The sequence below is a fragment of the Homalodisca vitripennis genome, chromosome 5, assembly GCF_021130785.1.
Source record: "Homalodisca vitripennis isolate AUS2020 chromosome 5, UT_GWSS_2.1, whole genome shotgun sequence".
NCBI lineage: Eukaryota > Metazoa > Arthropoda > Insecta > Hemiptera > Cicadellidae > Homalodisca > Homalodisca vitripennis.
In genome coordinates this window covers 1983494-2005971 of record NC_060211.1, presented here as the reverse complement: position 1 = coordinate 2005971, position 22478 = coordinate 1983494, and the positions used below count along the sequence as shown (strand labels likewise).

The 22478-nt window shown below is 41.5% G+C and overlaps 1 protein-coding gene across 2 annotated transcripts in view; it reads right to left on the bottom strand.

The window, feature by feature from the left end:
* Nucleotides 1-21885: 21885 nt before the first annotated feature.
* LOC124361719 (putative gustatory receptor 28b) overlaps nt 21886-22478 on the bottom strand; it is a 44169-nt gene continuing 43576 nt past the window's right edge. For both annotated transcript variants that reach the window (XM_046815646.1, XM_046815645.1), the window contains exon 4: nt 21886-22047. In XM_046815646.1, the coding sequence (XP_046671602.1) occupies nt 21943-22047 (105 nt within the window). In that variant the 3' untranslated portion in view covers nt 21886-21942. The remainder of the gene's footprint in view (nt 22048-22478) is intronic.

Genomic DNA, 22478 nt, shown 5'->3' with positions numbered 1-22478 from the left:
AATAAAAATGCGATGGCATTGTTTATTAGTGAGATACTGGCCTCACTCCCGTCAGCTTTCTTGGCACTCACTTTACCAGTGATGTGTATACTGCTTTCGAACGGCGCCGTAATTATATCCTGTTGACTTATCGGAATTCTGATTTCGTCGTTGTTTTTCAGAGTTGACGAGGCGTAAGGCTTATGAGAGTGAAACTCCCAACCTGTAACAACTTCATCATACTCTGCTGCCGACTCTATTGCCAGTAGCGCCATATTTGAACCCCAGTGACGCTAGAAACCGAATGTTTCGCGATGTTAACACTACCGTCTTCCGGTGTTTACTGACCAATGCCTGAGCAGACACTTCTCTTAATACTAGACCCATTGCCGCTTCCTAATGTACAAGCGTAACGAGACGGGTTCGTTTCTAAAGTTGATTAAATCGCCGTTTTGGTCTCTGAGAGAGACCTCTATATTGTTCACTCTGCGGACGTTCACCGGTAAATAGATGACTGTGCTCGGTTTCTAAACTATTTTATACCCGGGAGCCACATCGGGGTAAAACTCGTGCAACACGTGTCCTTCCATACCGTTTTGAAAGGAACCGCGTGCAATGTTTCACTCGACACGTATCGTGTTTACCGTTATAATACTGACGGGGAGGTCGGACATGTGGGTCTTATGAGGCTCCAGTTCCTTAGCGGTGATACCCAGTACGGAGGCTACCGAATTCGGCTTTTCAAAATGTATCGCTTCACTGCACGATACTTCGGACCTTAGCGTGCTATTCTTTGCCTTAAGACTGAACGTCACACTTCCGTCAATGTGCGACTTGATATATTCTTCTATGTTTTCAATTTCATACGACCCCTCGTCTATCACTATATCTTTGTCGACTCCGTAGTGGAACATGTCATTCACACCTCTCTCAATGTTTGGTATCGTATAGTACGTCGAGAGATCAATTAGACCAATCTCGTACTCTCCATCGCTCAAATCCATTGGTGGAAAGACCTCGCAAGATACGTGCGGAGCAGCTCCGTTAAGTGAAAACATTACGCGCGAGAAACTTTAAACATAAGTGACCGCAGACTACTGAGTCCTCAGACTGATTACGCTCATAGTTATACTGTACGCTCACCCCTGATCCAAAGTAGGATACGAGTTCTACCGGCGGTCTCAGATTTCCAAAGCTGTCAAAGTAGTACACTCTGTCTCCGAGTTTCTTATAACAGACCCAGTGCGTACCTTCACCGTGGGAACTGTCCAGGTTAACTATGGCCGACTCGTACTGCCGCGGGGTCTTGGGAAGTGTGTCCCTCATGTAGACACCTCGAAAGTTTGGAATATTGAGTAACCTCGCATAACGGATCAATTCGTGGTTTGTTAGAGGTTTTATCGGTATCGAGATTGCTGTTGTTTTTTTTACAACACCTCTTCTTCTTTCTCACCCCACCACCTCCCCTCTTTGGATACGGTTTCAGGTAGAGCCCTCTGCCCTTAGGTTTACCCCTCTCTCGCTTTGTCTTTGGTTTTTTCTTTCTCCCACCCCCAAACGCTGTTTTAGCTCTCATTGCTGCCGTAACTGCTAAGGCCGCGGCCCTTTCTCCTACACTAGCATCTCCCGATTTCACCCTTTGCCAAGCTCTTACGGCCAATTCCTTGTCGGCCTCTCGCCGGTGTTCTAAATCCGTGTATTTCGAGTACGCTATATCGTGGAGCTTTCAGGCAGAATCGAGTTTGTTAATACCCCTATCACCCCTTGCCAATCTCACCCCTAACCTCGTACCTGGGCCACAGTACTGATAGCCGCCGTGAAGGTGTAATTCGACAGGTAACGCGTCAACAGCACGGTTTATTATGGTGCCTACAGCGGGCAGTGCGTTTTTCAGTACGCTGGTCACTATACCTCTACCCCGCTTGACAGCTCGTTTCACTCTGTTCGAATTACGCTTGTGGTTCGCCATTTATATACCGTATCATTTTATACAACTGTTTGAGTAGCGATTTACGCACACAAGTAATCTGCAGTACGTCGAAGATGTCCGCCTCGGATTTTGTGACAGTACCGGTAAACTCGTCAAACTCCAGCACGTAACTGTCTGTTATAAAATAAATACATTCGTTTTTATATCTGAAACCTCCCTTTATGGACCCCGGAACACCGGAGAGTACGCTTGAGGTCATCCCCAACATGGTACCTGTGAGGGTGCATTCGTTCAACTCTACAAAAAACTTGTCATCGACGAAGACGTAGGTTTTACCCATATTACTGTTTAACGCTGCATTGACTTTCCTAATTCTGGTATGTACGATTCTGCTAATGGGTCTTTGATTGGACAGTCTAAGTGACGGGTAATCTATAACGTATAGAGTTCTGTCTACGATCATGACTACGTCCCCGTTCGGTCTCTGGTACACGGCGGAAACGTTAGTAAAGTCTGGCGGTAAGAAAGTCAACCACTCTGTAATTATCAGAGGATTGGTAAACTCTTCACGCGTTCTATGGGCGTCGTTCAGGCTGAGTATCCAAACGTATTTACCGTAAAACGCCTAGAGTCTGTTTCTCACTACAAGAACGTGTTGAGTTTGTGTCTTAAATTACAAATGTCCAAATCTGTAGGTGTAGGCGTGACCTCTATTGGTCTAGTGGTAGCCGATGTTGTTGTTGTGGATGGTGTTGTGGATGTTGTAGTGGATGTTGGGTGGAGGGGGCCGGCGGTCCGTAAATATACTGTATTGCCAGTTGATCATCTCTGTCTAAATCATATTGGTAAAAATTTGAAATACCATGTGGTACAAAATAAAAAGGATACATTACAGACGACGAAAGTGATGAATGTTGCAATCCTAGAGCGTGTCCGATTTCGTGTACTAGAACCAAAAAGAATGAAACTTTTCCGGGTGCAGGTAAATCCATTGTATAATCCCAATCTTTTTCACCGTCCATATGAACATCTGTCTGGTTCATCCCCAATACAGGGGGAAAGGCGTGACCCACTAAACCACCACTACCATCAAAGTCTCTACTGCAATTTTTCCGTAGATAATACAAAAGATGTTTCTTGGGAGAGATACTTAAAATGATTGTGGGATTTATAGGGTCCCGCCGGAAGATCAGGTTGGAATGCCTTGAGAATAGGGCGAAGGCATCCCGACATAGTTGGTCATACTGATAATTACTTCCGTACATAAACCAGGTAATATCGTTTTTTTTCCGCCATCCGTAGTTTTGGTTTGCAGTGAAAGACGCTATTAACTCGTCTGAATTGTCGCATCTGGGCTGGTTCATTAAGTTAGTCATCTCCTCATTTACATATCCGGTGACATTCAAGCCGAACGTCTCTTGAAACCTAATGATCGCCTGTGTAATGTCTGTGGATAGCTCTGAGGTATTAGTATCGAGATAGCCGTATCTCTCCAAGTACAACAAAGTTTTATTAGCAGCAATCAGAGGAGCTACACATAGAATAAATACCAAGACCCGCATCTCGCCAGGTTCTAAAGTAAACTGACGGTAAAAATGTCAGCAACTCACATATAAATAGATAAAACCATCACGGTTTCGATCTCACCCTGCTAACTGGATCTCTAAAGTATGGGTTGACAATGTTGAACCTGATCCACTCGTCTTTATCGGTTACGTGTATAGCGTCTAGCGTCGGAGCCAGTAGTTTGTACATACCGTAATAGACTTCGCTCAGTACTCTCACTAGGTAATTCATGGACACCGCGTCACTCATTTCGGTAGGATCTCCCAGATTAGTGACTTTAAGGGCACTCGCGTTCCAGCTTTGCCCAGCTCTGTTCATGGCGTGTTCTTGTAAGTATTTCAGATTAACAGCTTCACCCTCGTATAGAGGCTCTTCAATCTCGCTCAGACGCATATGTCCAAAACTCCAGTAGCCGTCTTTCATATGAGGTAGAAGTGATAGTGCCCTATCTACATATCGTTTAGTCGTAGCGTCCGTAGGCTCGACTGGCCATCCAACCATGCAGAGTCTGAAATTATCGAATGTAACGGTAGAATCTGTAATACTCTTGATAGGTGTAAGGTTACGTAGTTGTGACAGAGTCACAGCGTCACCCAGTCCCTCAACATCGCTCAAGTTTATTATTCTTCTCTTTTTAGCGTCTATTATCTCAGTATCGAACTTTAGTGTTCTTTTGTTTAGTGTTCGCAAGTTGACGGCATCCGCTTCGTTCGTGGGGTCAGCTACGATAGGTAGTCTATTATTTCTGGCATAGAGTTTATTCGCATTTAGTGTCTTGAGCATAGACCGGGTCATATCTGTTTTGGTGCCTTTTAATTTCTTGTCCAAGGTCTGCAGGTTTACCCCGTCGCCAGCGAGAAGAGGAGCCATCTGTCCGAGTCTTTTGTTATCACATTCCCAGACGTTACCATCGCTACTTCTTTTTAGAGTGTTCGTTTTAAGATATTTTAGCGTCACTGCATCTGTATCCCCCACGGGATAACCTATCATGCGCAATCTGTATTTGTCAAACCTGTAATATTTGCTGTCCGTGTCCTTATAGGGTACCTCACTAGCAAGACGACGAAGAGTCAGAGCATCGGTCCAGAGTACAGCATCACCTATGTTGCTAATTCTGTTACCTTTAGCGTCCATCACATTTTTCTTGGATACAAGCGAAACGTCAGACACAGTCTTGAGGACTGCGCTATTCACATTATTTTTCAAGGTCTGCAAGTTTACAACGTCTAGACTCTGCTGCGCATCGGCCACATTACATAACCGTTTGCCCTTGATATCGTAGTTGCCGTCGACTGTGAGACTGAATCCTTCTCCAGGCGGACCTCTCTTACCGGCCTCGTCACCGGTGCGACAGAACTTGTCCACGCTCATTTCGAAACTGTACATTACGGGGTTTTGTCTATACATTTATACCAGAGCTCTGTATCTGGCGTTACCACTACCGCTTATGAGTTTTAGCTCCCTCAGCTCTTCTACGATGTTAATAATCTCGTTTTTATGCCCCGTATTACCGGCCTCAGCGGAGCTTACCAACACTCTTAGCCTCTCACACAATTCATTCGGGTCGTCATAGTACACAGGGTCAGGACGCGACAGGTCCTTAAATCCCTTACCAGTGTGTGTTTTGGGGGAATAACTTTGAAATTACGAGGTCATATTTTGTGGAGTTGTTACGGTTTATGTTGCTTTTATAATTGTAACCTCTTTTTTGTGCCTGTGTCCGCTTCATTATATCCCTGTAAGCGTTCAAATCGTTTTCGTCGTACTCTTCCTTGAGTGGTACACGTTTGAAGAGCAATTCATAAAGACCCTTTGTAGGCGTGTAGTGTACGTCATCTATGACTATACTACCGTCATTATCGAAAGTTAACGGTTTGTTCCCGACCATTAGTGTACTGTTTTCGTAGCGTGGACCGTATATGGAATCAATCTTTCTATTGCTAGGAATGTCCTTCATTAGTGCCTTCATGTACTTGACAGTCAACGCGTTCTGGAATGAATCTTTGACCCACTGTGAGGCCTCCAGCTGACCTTCGGCCGTGGAGAGGGCTGTGCTTACATCGGGTACCGCGGTTTCCAGCACTTTATTGTGTACAGCAGATACTGTAGGAGAAGACGTTACGGACGGAGAAAACTTGGTTGGTTCGTCTTTTATACCGTCCTCGTCATGCTCTTCTTTTGGTTCCCCTTTAATATCGGGGTCCTTGGTTTGCTTTCGCAGTTCCGAGAGGAGGGGTTTGTACTGTTTTTCCAGACGGACTTCGGAGGTTAGGTTTCCTTGTTTGAACTCCTTGTACTTTCGTTTAATAGCCGTTCTCAACTTTGATATCTCGGCCGTTAGTTGTTTCTCGTTCCGCTCCATTTTTATCAATGATGACACCATCTGTCCGTTTAACACTTATATACACTCAATTTTCAAGGTAGTTCGACTTGTCTGAAGAACATTGCTCTTTTTTTGTTTTTACGAAGGAAGTGAATGATTTCACAAAGTGACGCTTCCGTATCGAGTTTCTTGAAGTATACCGATCTCGGTATCTGTACTCGTGCCCTTGATCAGAACACAAAGGTTCTCTTCCAGCCGTCCCTCCACTGGGGGATCTCGGCCACTGTATACTTGTCGTTCTCCACAGTCTTATCCATAAACTCTTTTAACTGTGCGATGGGTTTTCTCACTCTACCGTGTATGTGAATTAGGTAAGAGTTGAGTAGCCAGAACTCACTCGGATTGGCTCCTGTGAACCGCCTCCACGCCTCAAACTGCTTACGGTCTATAATGCTATACACCCCGTCCCGCAGACTTATTCCGAATCTGTCGCAATACATGGGCACCGTTGGTAAAGCCGCCTTGAGAAATTCGGATGTAAAGAGGCTCTGACACAGATTGTTTACGCCTGCAAACACTTTGTTCCTCTCGGCAGTCCGTCAGGGACCGGGCCGTACGCTACGTTGATGTCACTGTAACACTTTGATGCCAGTACGTGTCTGTAGATTGTAACAGGTTTCCTAATAGGTATAGTTCGCTCCGTGAGAATGATGCAACGTGAGGCGTGTGGTATTTTACAACCGTACTCTAACATTTGTATACAGACTTGGGCAAAGTATATACCACCGTGCGCGTTTCTCAGCGGTACAAGCTTTCCGAATTGGTCTGGAAATGGTCTGAATCTGGACAAGAGGTTCTGTGATTCCCGCACAGTACACTTTAACATGTCTTCGTGATACACAACTAGTTCAAATGGTACACCTTCTCTTGGCTCTTTTTCAAAAATCCTATCCAAATATCGCGGTTATGAAAGCGTTCGCTGGACGAAATCATTAACAGAATTACAGGAGGAAAGGTTGCACTGTACTGTCCTTGGCGTTTGTGTCTCCAACACCTTCTATTGAAAAGGAAACCTTGTGGTGATCGTCTGCTACAGTAATTACCGCAAAAATTTTTCTTGTCTGGGTAGTACCATGTACACAGATTTGAATTTACTTTGTGGAGTCTCTGGTTCGAGAACCCTCTAATGTCGTTATAAGTGTAGATCCTCACCATTATAGATCTTGAACAAAACTGTCGAGACCTACGCGGTACCTTCCATTATCAATGTCGTCGTCCTTGCTTATGACTATAAACCCGTGTCTGTCCTTCCAAGCTATACCGCACAACTGCTTGAATTTTTCCAGGTCCATGTCGGTATTTACGTGATCGCTATAGGCGTAACGCAGGTTTATGTCGTCTTGTTTGAACAGTATAATAAAGTTGGCATTGTCCCTGATAAGCTGTTTAGGTATGTGCGTGTACGTTTGCCCGATATAAAATGTGTCTATGTTCTTGTGTCTGCCCATAGTGAAGTAGTTACGGATGTTATCGTGTTTTTTCGCAAGCTATATCGTCAAAAACCATAACAGAGTTCTCTCTGGCCTCGTCCGTCGTAATGACCTGCGAGTTATCATCAAAGGCGAAATATCCGACTTCTTTCGGCATTACCTTTGACAGTAGTTGGTACTTTGGCTGATACAGACATTTTGAAAATACGCACACATTCTCGAACCTCCGTTCGGATCTACAAGTACATTGAAATAGTACGTTTGTTTTGCCACAGTTTGAGGGGCCTACAATCAGGCTCCTTATAGTGTCGGGTAGGAGCGGACCGTTTTTGTTTTTGCGGCCTAATCCGCTACCTATAAACTCGTCTATATTGCAGACATTAAACATTATACCTTGCTTTACGACCTTCATTTTGGTAATGGAGTTTCCAAGGCACTGCGTCACCTTTTATATTTTACTGTGTTTGGGCGAATAATGTCTTTGGAGTTTACCCAGCTATCGTGGGTATGGTCAAAGCCACGCCACCGCACCAAGGCCTTGGGGCCTTTCCGCCTAAGAACTTTATCAACGAGATAGACGTTTCCTGTTGCGGTTCTTATCAGTTCCTGCTCATAGAAACCTCCTTGAAAATGTTGCCTCGTATATCTTGTAAAATATATGTTACAGGTTTTGTAGGTTTTATTGCAAAGATTGTAAACGTCTCGTTTGACCGATTGGGTAAATAACCCTTTTTGAAAACTCCTTTGTGTCTGCTTATCCTAACCCAATCGTTTACATTGTATTTAGGTTTTGTCGGCTTGATGGGTCTACTTTTGTTCATTCGGTCGAGAATCTGTTTTACATGTTTCCGTCTAATGTCTTTTGGTTTCATGCCGGGCGCCCTGTGTACGGTACTGTTGTACTCATTAACTATAATAGGTAGGATGCTTAACCATTCGTAGCTACCGCGTGCCGTAAACATTTTATACATTTTTTCTTTAAGAGTTCTGTTTAGTCGTTCTACAATGGAACTTTTCAAATGTGATTGGGTGGAGTACAGGTTAATGTTGTGTTTCCGTATGAGTTTGTTAACGTGGATGTTGTACCACTCTTTACCTTGGTCCGTTTGTAAGTTTTTCATCTTATGTTTAGCTAGTATGGGCCCTAGTGCGGCTGTGACCTCTGCACCGGTTTTGTTTTTTATGGGGATGGCGAATGTGAAATTTGTGAAACAGTTGAGCATCGTTAATATATACTTGTACCCTTTGTTCGCTCTTGCATGCGGAATCATCTCTACAAGGTCGGCCTGATAGAAATCGTTAAGTCCTTTCAGCGTGACCTTGCGTCTAGGATAATTTCGTCTAGCCGGCTTGTGCAGTTCTCTCGCTATAGCGTCCATGTTGGGAAGTGATCCTTAGGTGGTAATACAAGTGTATTTATAAATGTCTAAGTGGTGTGGTTTTGGAAACATCCACGTCAGGCACGCGAGTGTCTGACGCCCAGGTTAAACATTATTGGGTTTGGAAGTCCGTCCAGAAGTGACTGGTTGACACTCCTTGACCCAATAATGCCCCATCCCTTATTATTAGACATTACACATACATTCACGGTCTCAGGGACTTATGGAGTTTAGTCCGCCCGAATGACTACATTCGTACCGAGCCGTTCAAGGCCTTAGTCTTGTTCATCTCCATGTCCAAGTCCGAACCCCTTACTGAGCTCCCACATTCATGGATACCCATTTGCACATGGACGGTTGGAAAGAAGGGTGATGAAGACGACTGGAAGTGTCCAGGACGAGGATTGGAAGGATGGGTGTTTACAACTTGGCGATTTTAGGTTGTTCGGACGCCGAGCAGGACCCTTTTCATTTGAGGTGCTTTTTGAATTCTACCTCCCAGGCTAGGAGATAGTCTACCTCGTTCACCACACCTTCCCAGTATTCTCTTTCTATAGCATCGTGTAGACGAGCCTCTTCAAATTGTTCATAGTGCAGTTCTCATTCTTCTTCGTCACACGGTTGAGCCTGCCAAAAATTGAAAAACCTATACAGGCTATCCACAATGTCCCTGCGCTCACTGGCAAGAGTTTTAGGGATTTCGCGCATAGGGTCAACGCTGTAAGCGGAATACCCCAGAGAGTTTCTAATACATCTCATCGCCCTATAACAGCGCTCACAGTCGTTACACCCGTATTTTGGCATGATGTGGTATAACATGAATCCGTCGTCACAACTTATTTGCCAGATCCCGCATTCGTCCGGTGATCGGGTAGAAGACATCTCTGCAGGAGACCGCACTGAGAGCGAGAGTGGACTGGATGTAGGAATCGTTGGAGCTATACTGAATACCTCCCAGGATGTAGGCTTGTTAGGTCACATGTCCGGTCATGTGATCTCCCCTCCACTTGGACGCTGAGCTCCCGTGCTCTGAAACACAGTTAGTTACAATGTTTACCTCACTTCTAACGATTCTGCAAGTGATTGTAAAATTGTCTAAGCTCCTGGCATGGGCAGACCCGCCGCCACAGCAGCCATCCATCTCTGCCTGGACATGGAGTAGGGCTCACCGTCAGCTGGAACGGGATGCACGGCGCGAGCGGCGACTTTATTTTGGGAGGTCACGTCGACGTAACCGCTCGCTCACCCGCCAGGTAGTGGAGTACGACTTCACCGTTTCTGGGTTGTGGAAGCCCCTACCTGACCCCTGTGTCATTCCGCCCTGGCTCCCGTGGGACGAGGTCCCTACTCTCCAAGCCCTGGCCGCCCTTCTGCTATGCAGAAGATTCGAGAGTAGAGAGGGGTTGCTTCGTCATTTCGAAGAGTCGGGACCTTGCGGCTTGCTACCGATCCTCAAGGGTGTGTGGGACGAGTCAGGTAAGTCTTGCTGTATGTCCCTAGAATGTTTCGTTTTTGTTTTTAAAGCCAAAAGGTAAAGTGTCATAGGGTCCTTCGAGCCTTCTTTTGGGTCCTGTAATTTTAAATAATTTGTGCTCCTCCTCTGTAACAATGTTCTTTTCTTTAGTATGTCTTATTCTGTTTTCAACTATCTCCAAGCTTGCATTGGTCTCACTCAGCACCATTTCTTTTAATTTGGAAAAGTTTAATGTTTGGCTAGTTTTTAAATTTAGAGTAAGGCCTTTTATTTTACAAACTTCAACTAGTGCGTTTTTATTTGTTGACCAGACAAGATAGGCGTAAGTCTTGGGGCCGCATGAAACAAATTCAACGATGTGAGAGCCGAAGCCGTAGTCAACCAGTTCATCGGTCATCTCGCCCAAGTAATCCCCTGTGGGGTCCTTGTACATACCTTCCCTTTGTACGTAGAGGACACTGTCTGTGTCGTAATAGAGGACCTGGTTCTCCAGAGCTTCCAGATGTTCGTACAGCTTGAGTCTTGCTTGGGAGGTGGTGTAGGCGGCTAGTACGACGTTAACTGTTCTCAGGGATTCCCCGACTTCGTCAATATGTTGCCAATTAACAAGGATTACATATTCATTTATTTCTTGTAACGTGTTTACTTGGACCCCCGGACTTGTAAGTAATTTGTACAGATCGCCTGGTTCTCTAACAATTGATGTCTTTGTTTGATTCTCTCTTTGGCTGAATTTACCCCAGAAAGAATTTAACATTAATTTAGCTAGGGAGCGAGACCCCCGTTCTTCTCAATTTTGGTCGGGTCCAGGTGAATACCTTCGTGTTCGTGGTAACTATGAATGTACTTGGCCTTGTCTTCTTCAGTTAGGCACCAGGAGGGGTAACCTGATGCCTCTTGTTTGATTTTTAAAAATTTGTTAATGAAGTCTGTGAATAGGCCCCCTGTCTCGTATCTTGCCACCTCGTACTCCCAGAGCTCGTACATTTCTACAATTTCGTATCCCTTTTCCACAGCCTTGCGTATTTCCTGCATTGTCCATGTCCCTGTCAATGCTCTTTCCTCGATGTTGTGATTACACTCTGTGTTGGACATTTCTTGACCACACGTGCGGCAAAGGAGAAACATTAATTTGTTGTTCATACGTGCTGGAAGGACGGGATGATACAAATTTAGAGAAGGCAGAACTTTACACTTGAGGAGGCCTTCGGCCTTCAAGCCTCTTTCTCTACACTCCTTGTCCCCTACACAGATTTTTGGGTGCCCCCGAGGATACATTCCACGTTTACAGACGTACGGGTAGAGTGAGCATACGTCCACGTACTGGATAGTTTCCCCGTCCTCGCACTTTTGATAGGATTTTGCATTTCCTGTTCTGCCCCCGAAGAAGGCATCTCTGGGATTGAGTGGGAGTGTGTTTAGAAAGGGGAGAAAATTTAGATAATCCAATTGTTGTTCTTTCTTTAGTTTTTGAAACTGACACTCCCACATTTCAACTACTTCATACCCTGCATTCTCAAGTCGAGAAATTTTGGATTTGGTTCTCTCGAACCTTAAATGCAGAATATCGGAAGGGTCATCTGTAAGGGGTTCTTCCCTTTTAAAAGGAAAACATTTAGGACACCCGTTGAAGTAACAGCCCTGGAACTCGTATACACGCTCTCCGTCGAACCCATCAGCTTTTAGCCCCTCAATTTTGATTTCTCTCCCCCGCCCCGCGTGCTGAACTTGAACACCGCGCTTTTCTTCCTCCCAAGACAGCCACTGCAGAGCGATAGACGATTGGTAGTCGACCATGCGGTATCCGTTCTTAGGGATCAGACCGATGGTGTTTGGTTTTAGGAAGTTGCGTCTGAAAGCCAGATTGAATTCGCTTGCAATGGTAACGGCTTCCATGAAGGGGTCAACATTGCACTCTTTCAAGAAAATGTCTCTGAATCTAATGCACGCTTGCGCCAGTATGTCTACATCTGAAATACAGCACTCGACCAACTCTTTTTGAAAATGAAAAACTACATTGTTAGCGACTTGTTCGTTATACCAATTTTCAAAGTCTCTGTGGGTTTTCTCGAACATGGTTTCAGGGCTGTAGTACTCCTTGGATGGTATGGGGCCTATATATTTTGGTTTGCCAATGTGTTGAAGAGGTGGGGGAAGTAGCCCTTCTTCTTCTCCGGGGGAAGGTCAAAGGCTTTGGGTAGTGCAGAGAGGGCCATGGGGAAATAATTCAGCGAATCGATAAATCTGACGTTATTCAGTTCCATAAGAATGACTTTAGTGCCACGCATCATTAGCTCTGGAGTGAATTTGGTTTGTTCGAGAACGTACTTTAGCAAAAACTGGAAATCTAAACCTTGGCCATTATGGGCCATTATACATACGTTTTTGAATTTTTTTCTCTCCTCCATTACATAAGCCATAAAATGATTGATCGGGTCTTGTCTAAAGACCCTGGTGCGGTTGTTGCAATTTTCACATTGTTTGAACACCTGTGTTCACCCTTGTGGTCATAAGGGACATGGCATGCTTCACAGAAGTAGGTGCATACAAAGGCTGCGGTAAGGGATGTGATCACGTTGCAGTGCCCATCGTGATACAGTAGGTTGATTTTGTACTGAGCATCAGTGTTGTTACCATTAAAGTACAAAACCCGGCCTTTGTTTCCATAACTGTAGATTGTAATGTTGTAATTTTTCAGGTGGTCTTGGAATTTTTAAAGTTCGGGATCCCCGCTCCCCGTTCTGAAATTTGGACACCGGCTTTGGTCATCAGTTTTTGGGCTCTACAGGTTTGCCGCTTACCCTTGTATTTACGTATAGCCTTAAATTGAGGATCTTTTTAGCGTTGGCTTTGGCCACAACCAACGCACGGGATAGACATAAATTGTCGCTATTATTAATGACTACGATACCCTTACGGGACTTACACTCTTCGTAAAAATTATTGTACAAGTCAGGTCTCACTCTACCCGTTCCTACTGGAATGTTTACTCTAGTGCATTCTACTTGGAATGTATCGCTGGAGGTGAGGGATTCGGCATTGCTCTGGACGATCCCGCAGAATATGGTCTACAACACGTCTCTGTCCAGCTCACTGGCGGGTCGGAATGCTACGTACCCCGGCTCTTTGAATTTTGAATTTAGGGACCTTAGAGTGAAACCGACTTGGTCTGTGCCTTCGGAATCGGCCCACGATTTCGGCGTACCCCCTGTCTTACCCAGTCGAGTTCCGTAACCCCTTCAGGGACAGAATTAAATTTAAAGGTCACTTTGGTACCACGGACTCGAAACCTTGTAACGTTGGTCTCATCGGTACACACTACATGTACGGGCTCCAGCTCTGTATATAACTGTATAAGTATAGTAACTGTATAACTGTAGTAACTGTATAAGTATAGTATAGTGTTAGGAATTCTTAGTACCACCTAATTAGTGGGTTAGATTTCGAGACTATCGACTATTACTTGGATGTGTTGCTGTGGTGTGCTGCAATCTAGCGCGCCTCTGCCACAACTGACTGGAAGGGAATAATTTCGGTCTCTTATAAAGCCCCAGTCACAAGGATCCAGGATATGGCAACGCCCGCAGTGACCCTGGGCGGACGGGGTAATATTGCCAAGCGGAACTGGACCAGGATGCGGCGCTGATTGCGGCTTTGATTAACGACTGTATTTCCCGGACGCGGTGACCCTGGGCGGGCGGCATTCCCAGACAAGCGGCATTCCCAGACGGGAGTGCGGTTGACCTTCGCGGATGTGGTGCGCTCGAGCCGGCCGCGGCTGCTTTACTGATTAATGTGTTTTGTTTCAGGTGGCGGGTACAGCTGACGGGGGACTCTTGTAGTGCAGTTTACCTTATAGTTTAGTTTTATTTAAAATAAACAAGTCTTTTTGCTATGTAAGAATTTGATTTTTCAAAGTTCCCGCCACTTTTTTCTTGGTTCCCGCCATTTTTTTAAGTTAGGGATTTTTTTCCCGCGCATGAGGGATTTTTCCCGCATTTGTGGAATGTTTTCCGCGTGTGAGGGAATTTTTTCCGCCAGAGGAGTGGGGAGCGACGTCAGGGGGCGGGGCTTAGCCGCCATCTTGGATCACGTGACCTGCTCTCGACCAATCAGAGCGCGGGCCTATCCTCCGGGGTAGTCTACTTTTATGGAATGAATGATAGAAATTGCAGTTTGACTTATAAGTTTATGTAATAATTTTAAAATAAATATATTTTTTAATGTAATGTAATGAGCCGCCTATTTATTAACGCTTTATGAAGAATCGAAAGGCTTTATTGAAATGGTTTGTTGTGCGTCCGTCTGTGCGATAACTCTTATTATAAAGGCCCTAGTGACTTCAAACTTGGTGCATATGCTCTTATTGGTCTAAATAAGAACTCTATTGATTTTAAGATAAAGAAGAATCGTCTGTGCGCTACCACTTATGTTACACTCTGTCGAGTCTTTCCATGCTTCTAACATCGTTCGGGTTATTTTAAGTAATCTCGTATTTATTTCACAAAAACAACATATGTATAGTACTTGTATTCATTATAACACTTATCTAACAGTTTGACATGAAATAGCTAGCTTTTTCAACTGAAAGTATAAAACTCGTGAGTCAAATTTCACTGTTATAGAACATCGAGAGGTTAAAAAGCTAAACTATAGTTCTTCTAATGATTGCAATTCCCTATGGATGTTATGTTTTAATCCAAATACTGTTGCTTTTTATTTAAGTCATGATGCTTACGTGTATTAAATTTTTACTTTGTGTGATGTAGGGAAATTGGAGAAGGCTTTGCCTATTTTTATAGAGATTTGAATGCAAATTATTACCGGTTTTCAGTGCACGGTATATACCATTTGAACACATTTAATTCCAATGACGATAAAAACTATTATAAACTTATATAAAAATGTGAAACACAATGAAATTATATGAACAAATCATTGACATTATTGGATTATGTGCAAGATTTGCGGTTTGGCCTAAACATTCATTCAAATTCAAGGTACTTAATTTTTGGTGCCATCATTAGTTGTAATCAACAACCGCCGCACGCCATACGCACGGACGCCTTCCCTTGTGCGAGTAGACAGATTGTCTATCTCGTGTCGCCTCGCCTTGTGCTGTCGACTGCTCACCCTGCTGTAATGGCGGATCGTCGGTAGCGGGGTGAGGGGCAAGGTTGGATTCTCCTCCAACCGCTCTGTGGATCATTGCACAGTACCTAAACTTATCGCGCCTAATATCACAGCACCTAAAAGACGACTTTTTTGCTGTCGGTGGTATAAGATTAGGTGCTATGAAGCCGCACCTTTTGTCCGTGTCGTCTTTTCCAAGGATCGACATGGGCTTTTGTCCATAGGCTCTATTGTCCTCTAATTGGGTTTTGTGGGAGGAATTTTTTACGCAAAAGACTGGCCTCACAAAGAAAACGGTCAACCTGTTCCTCAGATAACTGTGAAACAGCCGACTCGATTCCAGTTACGAAATTGAGTGCCTTTACCGATTTTTGTGCCACAGAAAAGTTTAAACCCTTGCATAAAACTTATATTTCCGCTTCATTGAGGATTTTTGAAGAAACGTTGATTACATTTTTATTATTTGTATCCGTATTCACGTTGCCATCTTCAGGCAAAATCACACTGTGTTGGCCAATGTTTTTCAAGTTTGAAGATTTTCTTTTGCTTTTTACGTGTTTACATCTGTTGTGGATGCTTTCGCGCATGTTCTTGAATTCTGTATCGATCAGGGATTTTTATTCAGTTAAAAAAATTTGAAAGTATTTCGTAAGTATGTTTGTTAAGTGCATATTCTCAGATAGACACAAAAAGCGACAGACTAAACTCCGTCTAGTTAATAATTTAGTATCCTTGAACAAATCAGTTTTGTTTAATATTTTTCAGTTAGAGTACCGATTGTGATTTTGCTGTGATTGTAAGGATGCTACACATTTAGACAGAATATTCAATACTTAACATAAACTGAAAATATTGAACAGCTCTTGTAAGATGCACAATATAAAAGGCTAGTGTCTTATTTTTCAACATTCCAAGAACCTGAAGGAATATTTGTACTAATAGTTAGAAAACAAAATCATATTCACTATTTCTAAATTTATGACTAAAATAAATATTTGCAATACAGTATATTCGCTATATTACTGTTTATTTAAAACGCTTAGCCTCATGGTGAAATTATAAAAAACTATACATTTAATAACTCAGACCCTGCCTACTTGAAAATTAAGACTTTGCTTTTTTAAGGTGCAGTCAATGCTTATGAAATATTGCTTAAGAAGACGAGTTAGCAACTTGAAGTAATTCAGAACTCTCCCTATCAGTTCCTATATATATATATATTCATATATATACGAGATTAGAACAAAGGAATACTCCATCTCTATTTCCTCATTTAGAAATATAGCATACAGTTTCAAACGTTTTAAAAGTGTTAACTGATGCACTTGGTTGTATACGTAAGAAATTATACTGAAAATAATAATACGTGTGCCTCCAGAAGCGTCAAAAATCAACGAAAAACAACAGTACAAGAAATACATTTAATATATGACAACTGATTTTTATCTGCGAATCTTCCTCAACAGCCCATCGCACGAATAGTGAGGCAGAGCTATCTCCAAAGGTTGGCATTTTAGATCGTGTAATCAGTTGAAACTAGATTTTTTAGCAGTGACAGTATTGGGGACAGCATTTATATACATTTTAATTTCCTAATTAAATATGATCTAATTGATTGATTATTATTGTTAATTTGTTAATTCTAATGTGTATACAATACTATGTATTAAACATTTTTAGGAATTAAATACGTAATTTCAAATTTATATAACAAATGTATTTGTTAACAGTGTGAAAAGAATACACTATTCACTAAGAATTCTTCACTAAAACATACTGATTTGTAAATAGGTACCTAGGGATATTGGATCAGCTTTTTAATATTATATAGTTTTAGTAAAACACCGTTGTTCTGTATGTACTTTATTCGTTGTTTAACACGTGTTTTAAGAAACGAAATTCGAATAATTTTGTATATAGTGCATCAATGATAGAGAATAGACAATAGGCTCCAAAGGGACCCATTGTCGGTTGACATATTTTGCTATCATGCTTTATTAGGTACGTTCGACACAATTTTCTACTTACATCATGAATCTCGCTTGAGATAACTTATAGAAGAAATACAGACAAATACAGAACGATACCTCTGGAACAAATGGTTGTTTTTACAAATGGTTGGACTTGTAAAAAACTATAACTTTCCATGTAGCTTATTTTTATATGAGTATATCATATTTTCAAAATTTCTATTTAGAGCAGACTTTTGTTTCATATTTAGAGTACAAACTCCTGCTCTAATTTAAAATAGTTCAGGGCATTACAAGGCATAAATCGGTGGGCCAACTTAAAAAACAAAATTTAGAAATACAGGCCTATGGTGACCTTTACAGTTGTGTCCAACATGTCAATAGCCTCAAATTTAAAATAAACTCATCAAAATCATATTTTCTAAACTTTCCAATGCGCTCTACAGACATTGAAAGAGGTTATTAATTTATTCATGTTATAGTTGCAGATACATTAAAGAGGAAGTCTATTCTCCAAAGTTCCTTGGAATAATACACCTTGATCGAGGCTTGACATGGAAGAATCACGTTGATCATGTTTATGCCAGATTATCCTCAGGTGTTGGTGTTTTAAGATCTTTGGCGAAATATTACCCAAGTCAGGTACTGATTATGGCGTACTACGGCTTAATTTATTCCCATCTTACGCATAGAATCGTTTTGTGGGGCAATTCGCATTATCGCTTCAGAGTCGTGCAGGATAGCGTTTAAATATTTCCAACTGTTGACTGTGCAATGTCGCTACATCTTAGAAACAACCTTATATTGTTTGTCTAAATGTGCTTTAACCAGATAACGAGACATAAAAAAATATGAGGCAAAAGGCAGAGATAATTACCGTTCGGGAATGCACAGAACGGTGGTTTATGAACATTTACCTTCGCAGTCAGGTGTTCATTTTACAAATAGATTGACAAACAAAATTAAACATACCTTAACGCCCAATGTATTAAAAACTCGTATCAAACTCTGCCTGGCGTCTAACGCATTCTAGAGTGTTGATGGGTTTCTGGCATTCAACTGGGAGACCACGTGGCGGTGACCAGGAAACCTACTCCAGGGCCAAAAGTGGGATGGAGTGGAATAAATGGGGAGTGAATGTTTAAATGTTGTAAGTTTGAATATGGCCTTAATGTTGGATGAATAGAAAAATATGTATGCAAATTTATGTTTGCTATGCAATGTATATATTGATAACTTCAAATAAACGGTTTGATATACCTTGCCCTATCATACAATAACAGCCGATTGTCCCATTGGTGGATTCACCGCGTGGTGGTATCTGTCTGTCTGTGCGCCCGTCCAGGATAGCGTCCCTTGACACCCGACCCGACAAGGCCGTCTAGACTTTCGTCCCATGATCAGCAAAAAAAATCAAATGACCTAGAATTGAGATCCATGAGGTTAATAAAAATGCTGAAGGCATATTGTGAAACGAATGAGTCAATTTGTCTTTTAACTCAGGACTTTTTCCCTCTCACATAAAAAATTAAAACGTGCATCCAATTTTCAAAAAAATCAGACCCCTGTTGAAATCAATATCGGTCCGTCTCAATTTTGCCTCTTATGAGCAAATTATTTGAAACAACTATCCTAACGAGAATGCTTTAGTTATTAAATAAAAACTTCCAGCTTTCTGAACACCAATTTTGATAAAAGAAAAATAAATCGACGATAGACGCAGTGGTGAGTCTGGTTTATATGGTTGTAGAGGGGTTAGAACGTCAGTATCACACATTAAGTGTGTTCCTTGACCTCTGTAAAGCATTCAACTGGGTTGACCATGAAATAGAATCTCATGGCATGCCACTATTATGGTTTAGATAATTTTTAAGTCATAGAGCTCAAGTGGTTCAGATATCAAACCAATTTTCCAAACCAAGTCGACTGAGTTATGGATCTTAGTCCTATCATTTTCCTGTTATACGTCAACGACGTACTTTCATGGTTGCTGCATGATAAAATCGTGCAGTATGTTGGTGACACGACTATCTGTTTCAGGGATAACTCACAAGAAGATTTGGATCTACACCATCTTTGCCGATATCAACAATATTGTGTTCAATACTTCAACAGCCTCAACCTTCAAACAAATTTTTCGAAATCCAAAGTGATGAATTTCGCACTGTGCTCTGTGGACTCCCAATGTGGGTCAGCCGTCATGTTGGCTGATTCCATATTGGAAGAAGTCTGTTTCTCAAAATGCCCTGGAATGCTCGTCGATCGTGGGTTGACATGGAATAATCACATTGACCATGTGTGCGCCAAACGGTCCTTAGAAACATATTTGTTGAGGTCCTTGACCCGATACTGCCCCACACAGGTAGTGTTTGCGACATACACTACCTGCCACCCTTCCTGTGGAGTGGTTTTTTGGGGGGCCTGTGCAAGCAATAATTTCCTGAGGGTGTTTAAATTGCATAATAAATTATTCGTACTATCACAAAGTTGAATTTCAGAGTCGTTTGGGACAGCATTCAAAAGTTTGCAACTGTTGATTTTGCCCAATCTCTGTATTTTAGAACATCTTTGTTCTGTTCGTCAAATGTACCCTAACCAGGATACTTGACCTATATGGGCATGAGACTCGAGGCAGACTGAGTTAACTACCGTACTGGAAGACACAGAACTGTGGTTTATGAGCACTTTCCTTCGCAGGCAGGCACCAAAAGATTGTCAAATTCTATGAAAAATGCCCAAACGCCCAAGGCGTCAAAAGCTAGTTTGAAGCACTTTCTGGTGTCAAATGCATTCTACAGCGTTGACGATTTTCTAGCGTTTAACTGGAAGATTGCCCATTCAATGCTGACTCCAGCGTTGGAAGTGGGTTGAGATTGGCGAAGGATGAATGAGACTTGAATGTATGAACAATGATGTAAGGTTGGAAGTGGTGATAATGTGGTGAGAGAGTTTAAAACTTAGAATAAATTATGCCGTTTGCTATACAATTTGTAATTGTTACTATTAATTAAAGATTTGATTTGACATCGAGAATAAGCGGTATCTCAAAACCTCTTTGGTCTCGATGCCCTTTTCATACCAGTTTGTAGGAGTATATCTTCAGAGTTATTCAGAGTATGAAATGGTTCGGGAGCGGTCACTCGACATAGTTAATTTGTTTACCCATTGGTAGTGTGCCGGAGTTTCTTTAGAAATTCTTTCGATTGCAACTCGTTAGTGTGCGATAGAGAGATGAATCCTTCCAAAGTTTTGTCCCACTTCGATGCCAGTAACTGTTATAGTGAAGGCAAGAGAGGTGTAGTAAGTGGCCTTGTACACTGGTCGATCCCCTAGAGATCCTGAACGAGCTAGATGTGCATCCCCGTTGGCCAGACACAAAGCTAGGATATCGAGGTGAGTTGGAATCATCCTATAACCCTCTGATTCCAACCTTTATTAGTGACCTAACAATATGTTTTTAATTTTTTGGTCTTAATTCGTTAGTATAAATTTAATTTAAATATTCATGATGGTTCAAGTAACTAGGTTGAGCGATATAAAACATGTTATATGTGTATACTAGGTAATCATAACGGTTGCGGTAAAATCATACGATAAATAGATTTTTAAACCGTCACCTTTACTGTCATATGATATATAAAAGGAGTTATTTCAAGGATTAGTTGGGAGGACTTTATTTACATTATATCGGGTCATTTGATACGACGTGATTTATATACGGAGTTCGTTGGTGGCTGATAGTGGTTTTTATCCGATGTGACTTGGTATGTTCCTTAGGTTTAGCAAAGCCTAAAACTTTAAGTGATAATTCAATAATAAACTGTACTATAACGTGGATCTCTGGCAAACTTTCCTCATCTATCAGTAAGGCTTGGTCTTAATTCCTCTTTTGCCTGTGTCTTTGCCTATCTGCGTATGTGTGTTTGTTTCTGTCGGCTATCTATCGAATTGGAATATTTTAAATAACGCTATTTGTACGTAGCAGTGTTCCTTTATGTAATTTGCCTGTGTCTTTGCCTATCTGCGTATGTGTGTTTGTTTCTGTTGGCTATCTATCGAATTGGAATATTTTACATAACGCTATTTGTACGTAGCAGTGTTCCTCTATGTAATTTGCCTGCCATTTTACGGCCAAATTCTCCACAGGATATGTCGTGAACGATTTATTTATAGATTTAGAATGTTTCATTTAGCGTTATTTATACACCGATAAGAATGTATTCGGTGAATGTGCTTGTCTATAAATGGGATTTGATTAAGCGTGTTTCATTCATCGTTCAGTAGACTGGCCGTTTTTCTCTTCTGTCTACCTGAGGACTGTAACATTTCTTACTCTGTTTCTTACAAAATCTTTATATTTTTTTTTTAAAAACCTTTAATAAGTTTTGTAAATTATGCAGCAAACCCGAGAAACAAATAATGTTTTTGAAATATAAAACAGTTGGAGGCTTAAAACAGTGTCTTCAAAAACAATCCCCATGGAGTTTCCTCTTAATTGAATTTCTTTAATTGTTAGGCTTTCTGTATCCATTATGGCTATTTAGCCTCAAATTAGTACTTTTATTGTTAGGGAGTGTTATTGTAAGAATTGTAAATTCAATGATATTTTTATTAGTGTGTGCTGTTAATTATTATTTTTAATTTATTGCTCCTACATTAATACATTTAGTTACACCTCGTATAGTTGATCTAGTTAATCTAGAAGTGTGTGATGTTGAACATGAGGCCAGTGCTAGTCAGTGTAGTAGAAGATACCTGGAACTGGATCAGGATCACCAAGTAACTTACTATTCTACTTATCACCTGAAACAAAATTATTATATTGTAATGTTTTTTGAACACACTTAGGTACTGTAATATTGTATAAATTAATAAAAAAACTTTTAAAATGTATTTAAAAATCTCTCGTCCTTCATCTTTTTGCAATCAGGGTTCATAACATGTATGAACGTTAAACTCTGCGTCGATCCTGCCATTTTGTTGCTTAAAAATTACGCTTAACAGTTTATAATTTTTTTAAAGTTTCATATAATTTTATTCTCATCGCATCGTCGAAAGATAATTCTGAAGATTATTTTTTGAAAACTGTTTTACACAAGACTACAAATAAATGTTTAATTTCTTGGTTCAGATATGTCATGATCAAAAAGATGTAAAAATTATAAATAAAAATCTAAGAAAATATCAGTTAAAGAAAAATAAACTTAAGAATAAATATGTACTTACAGATTTGA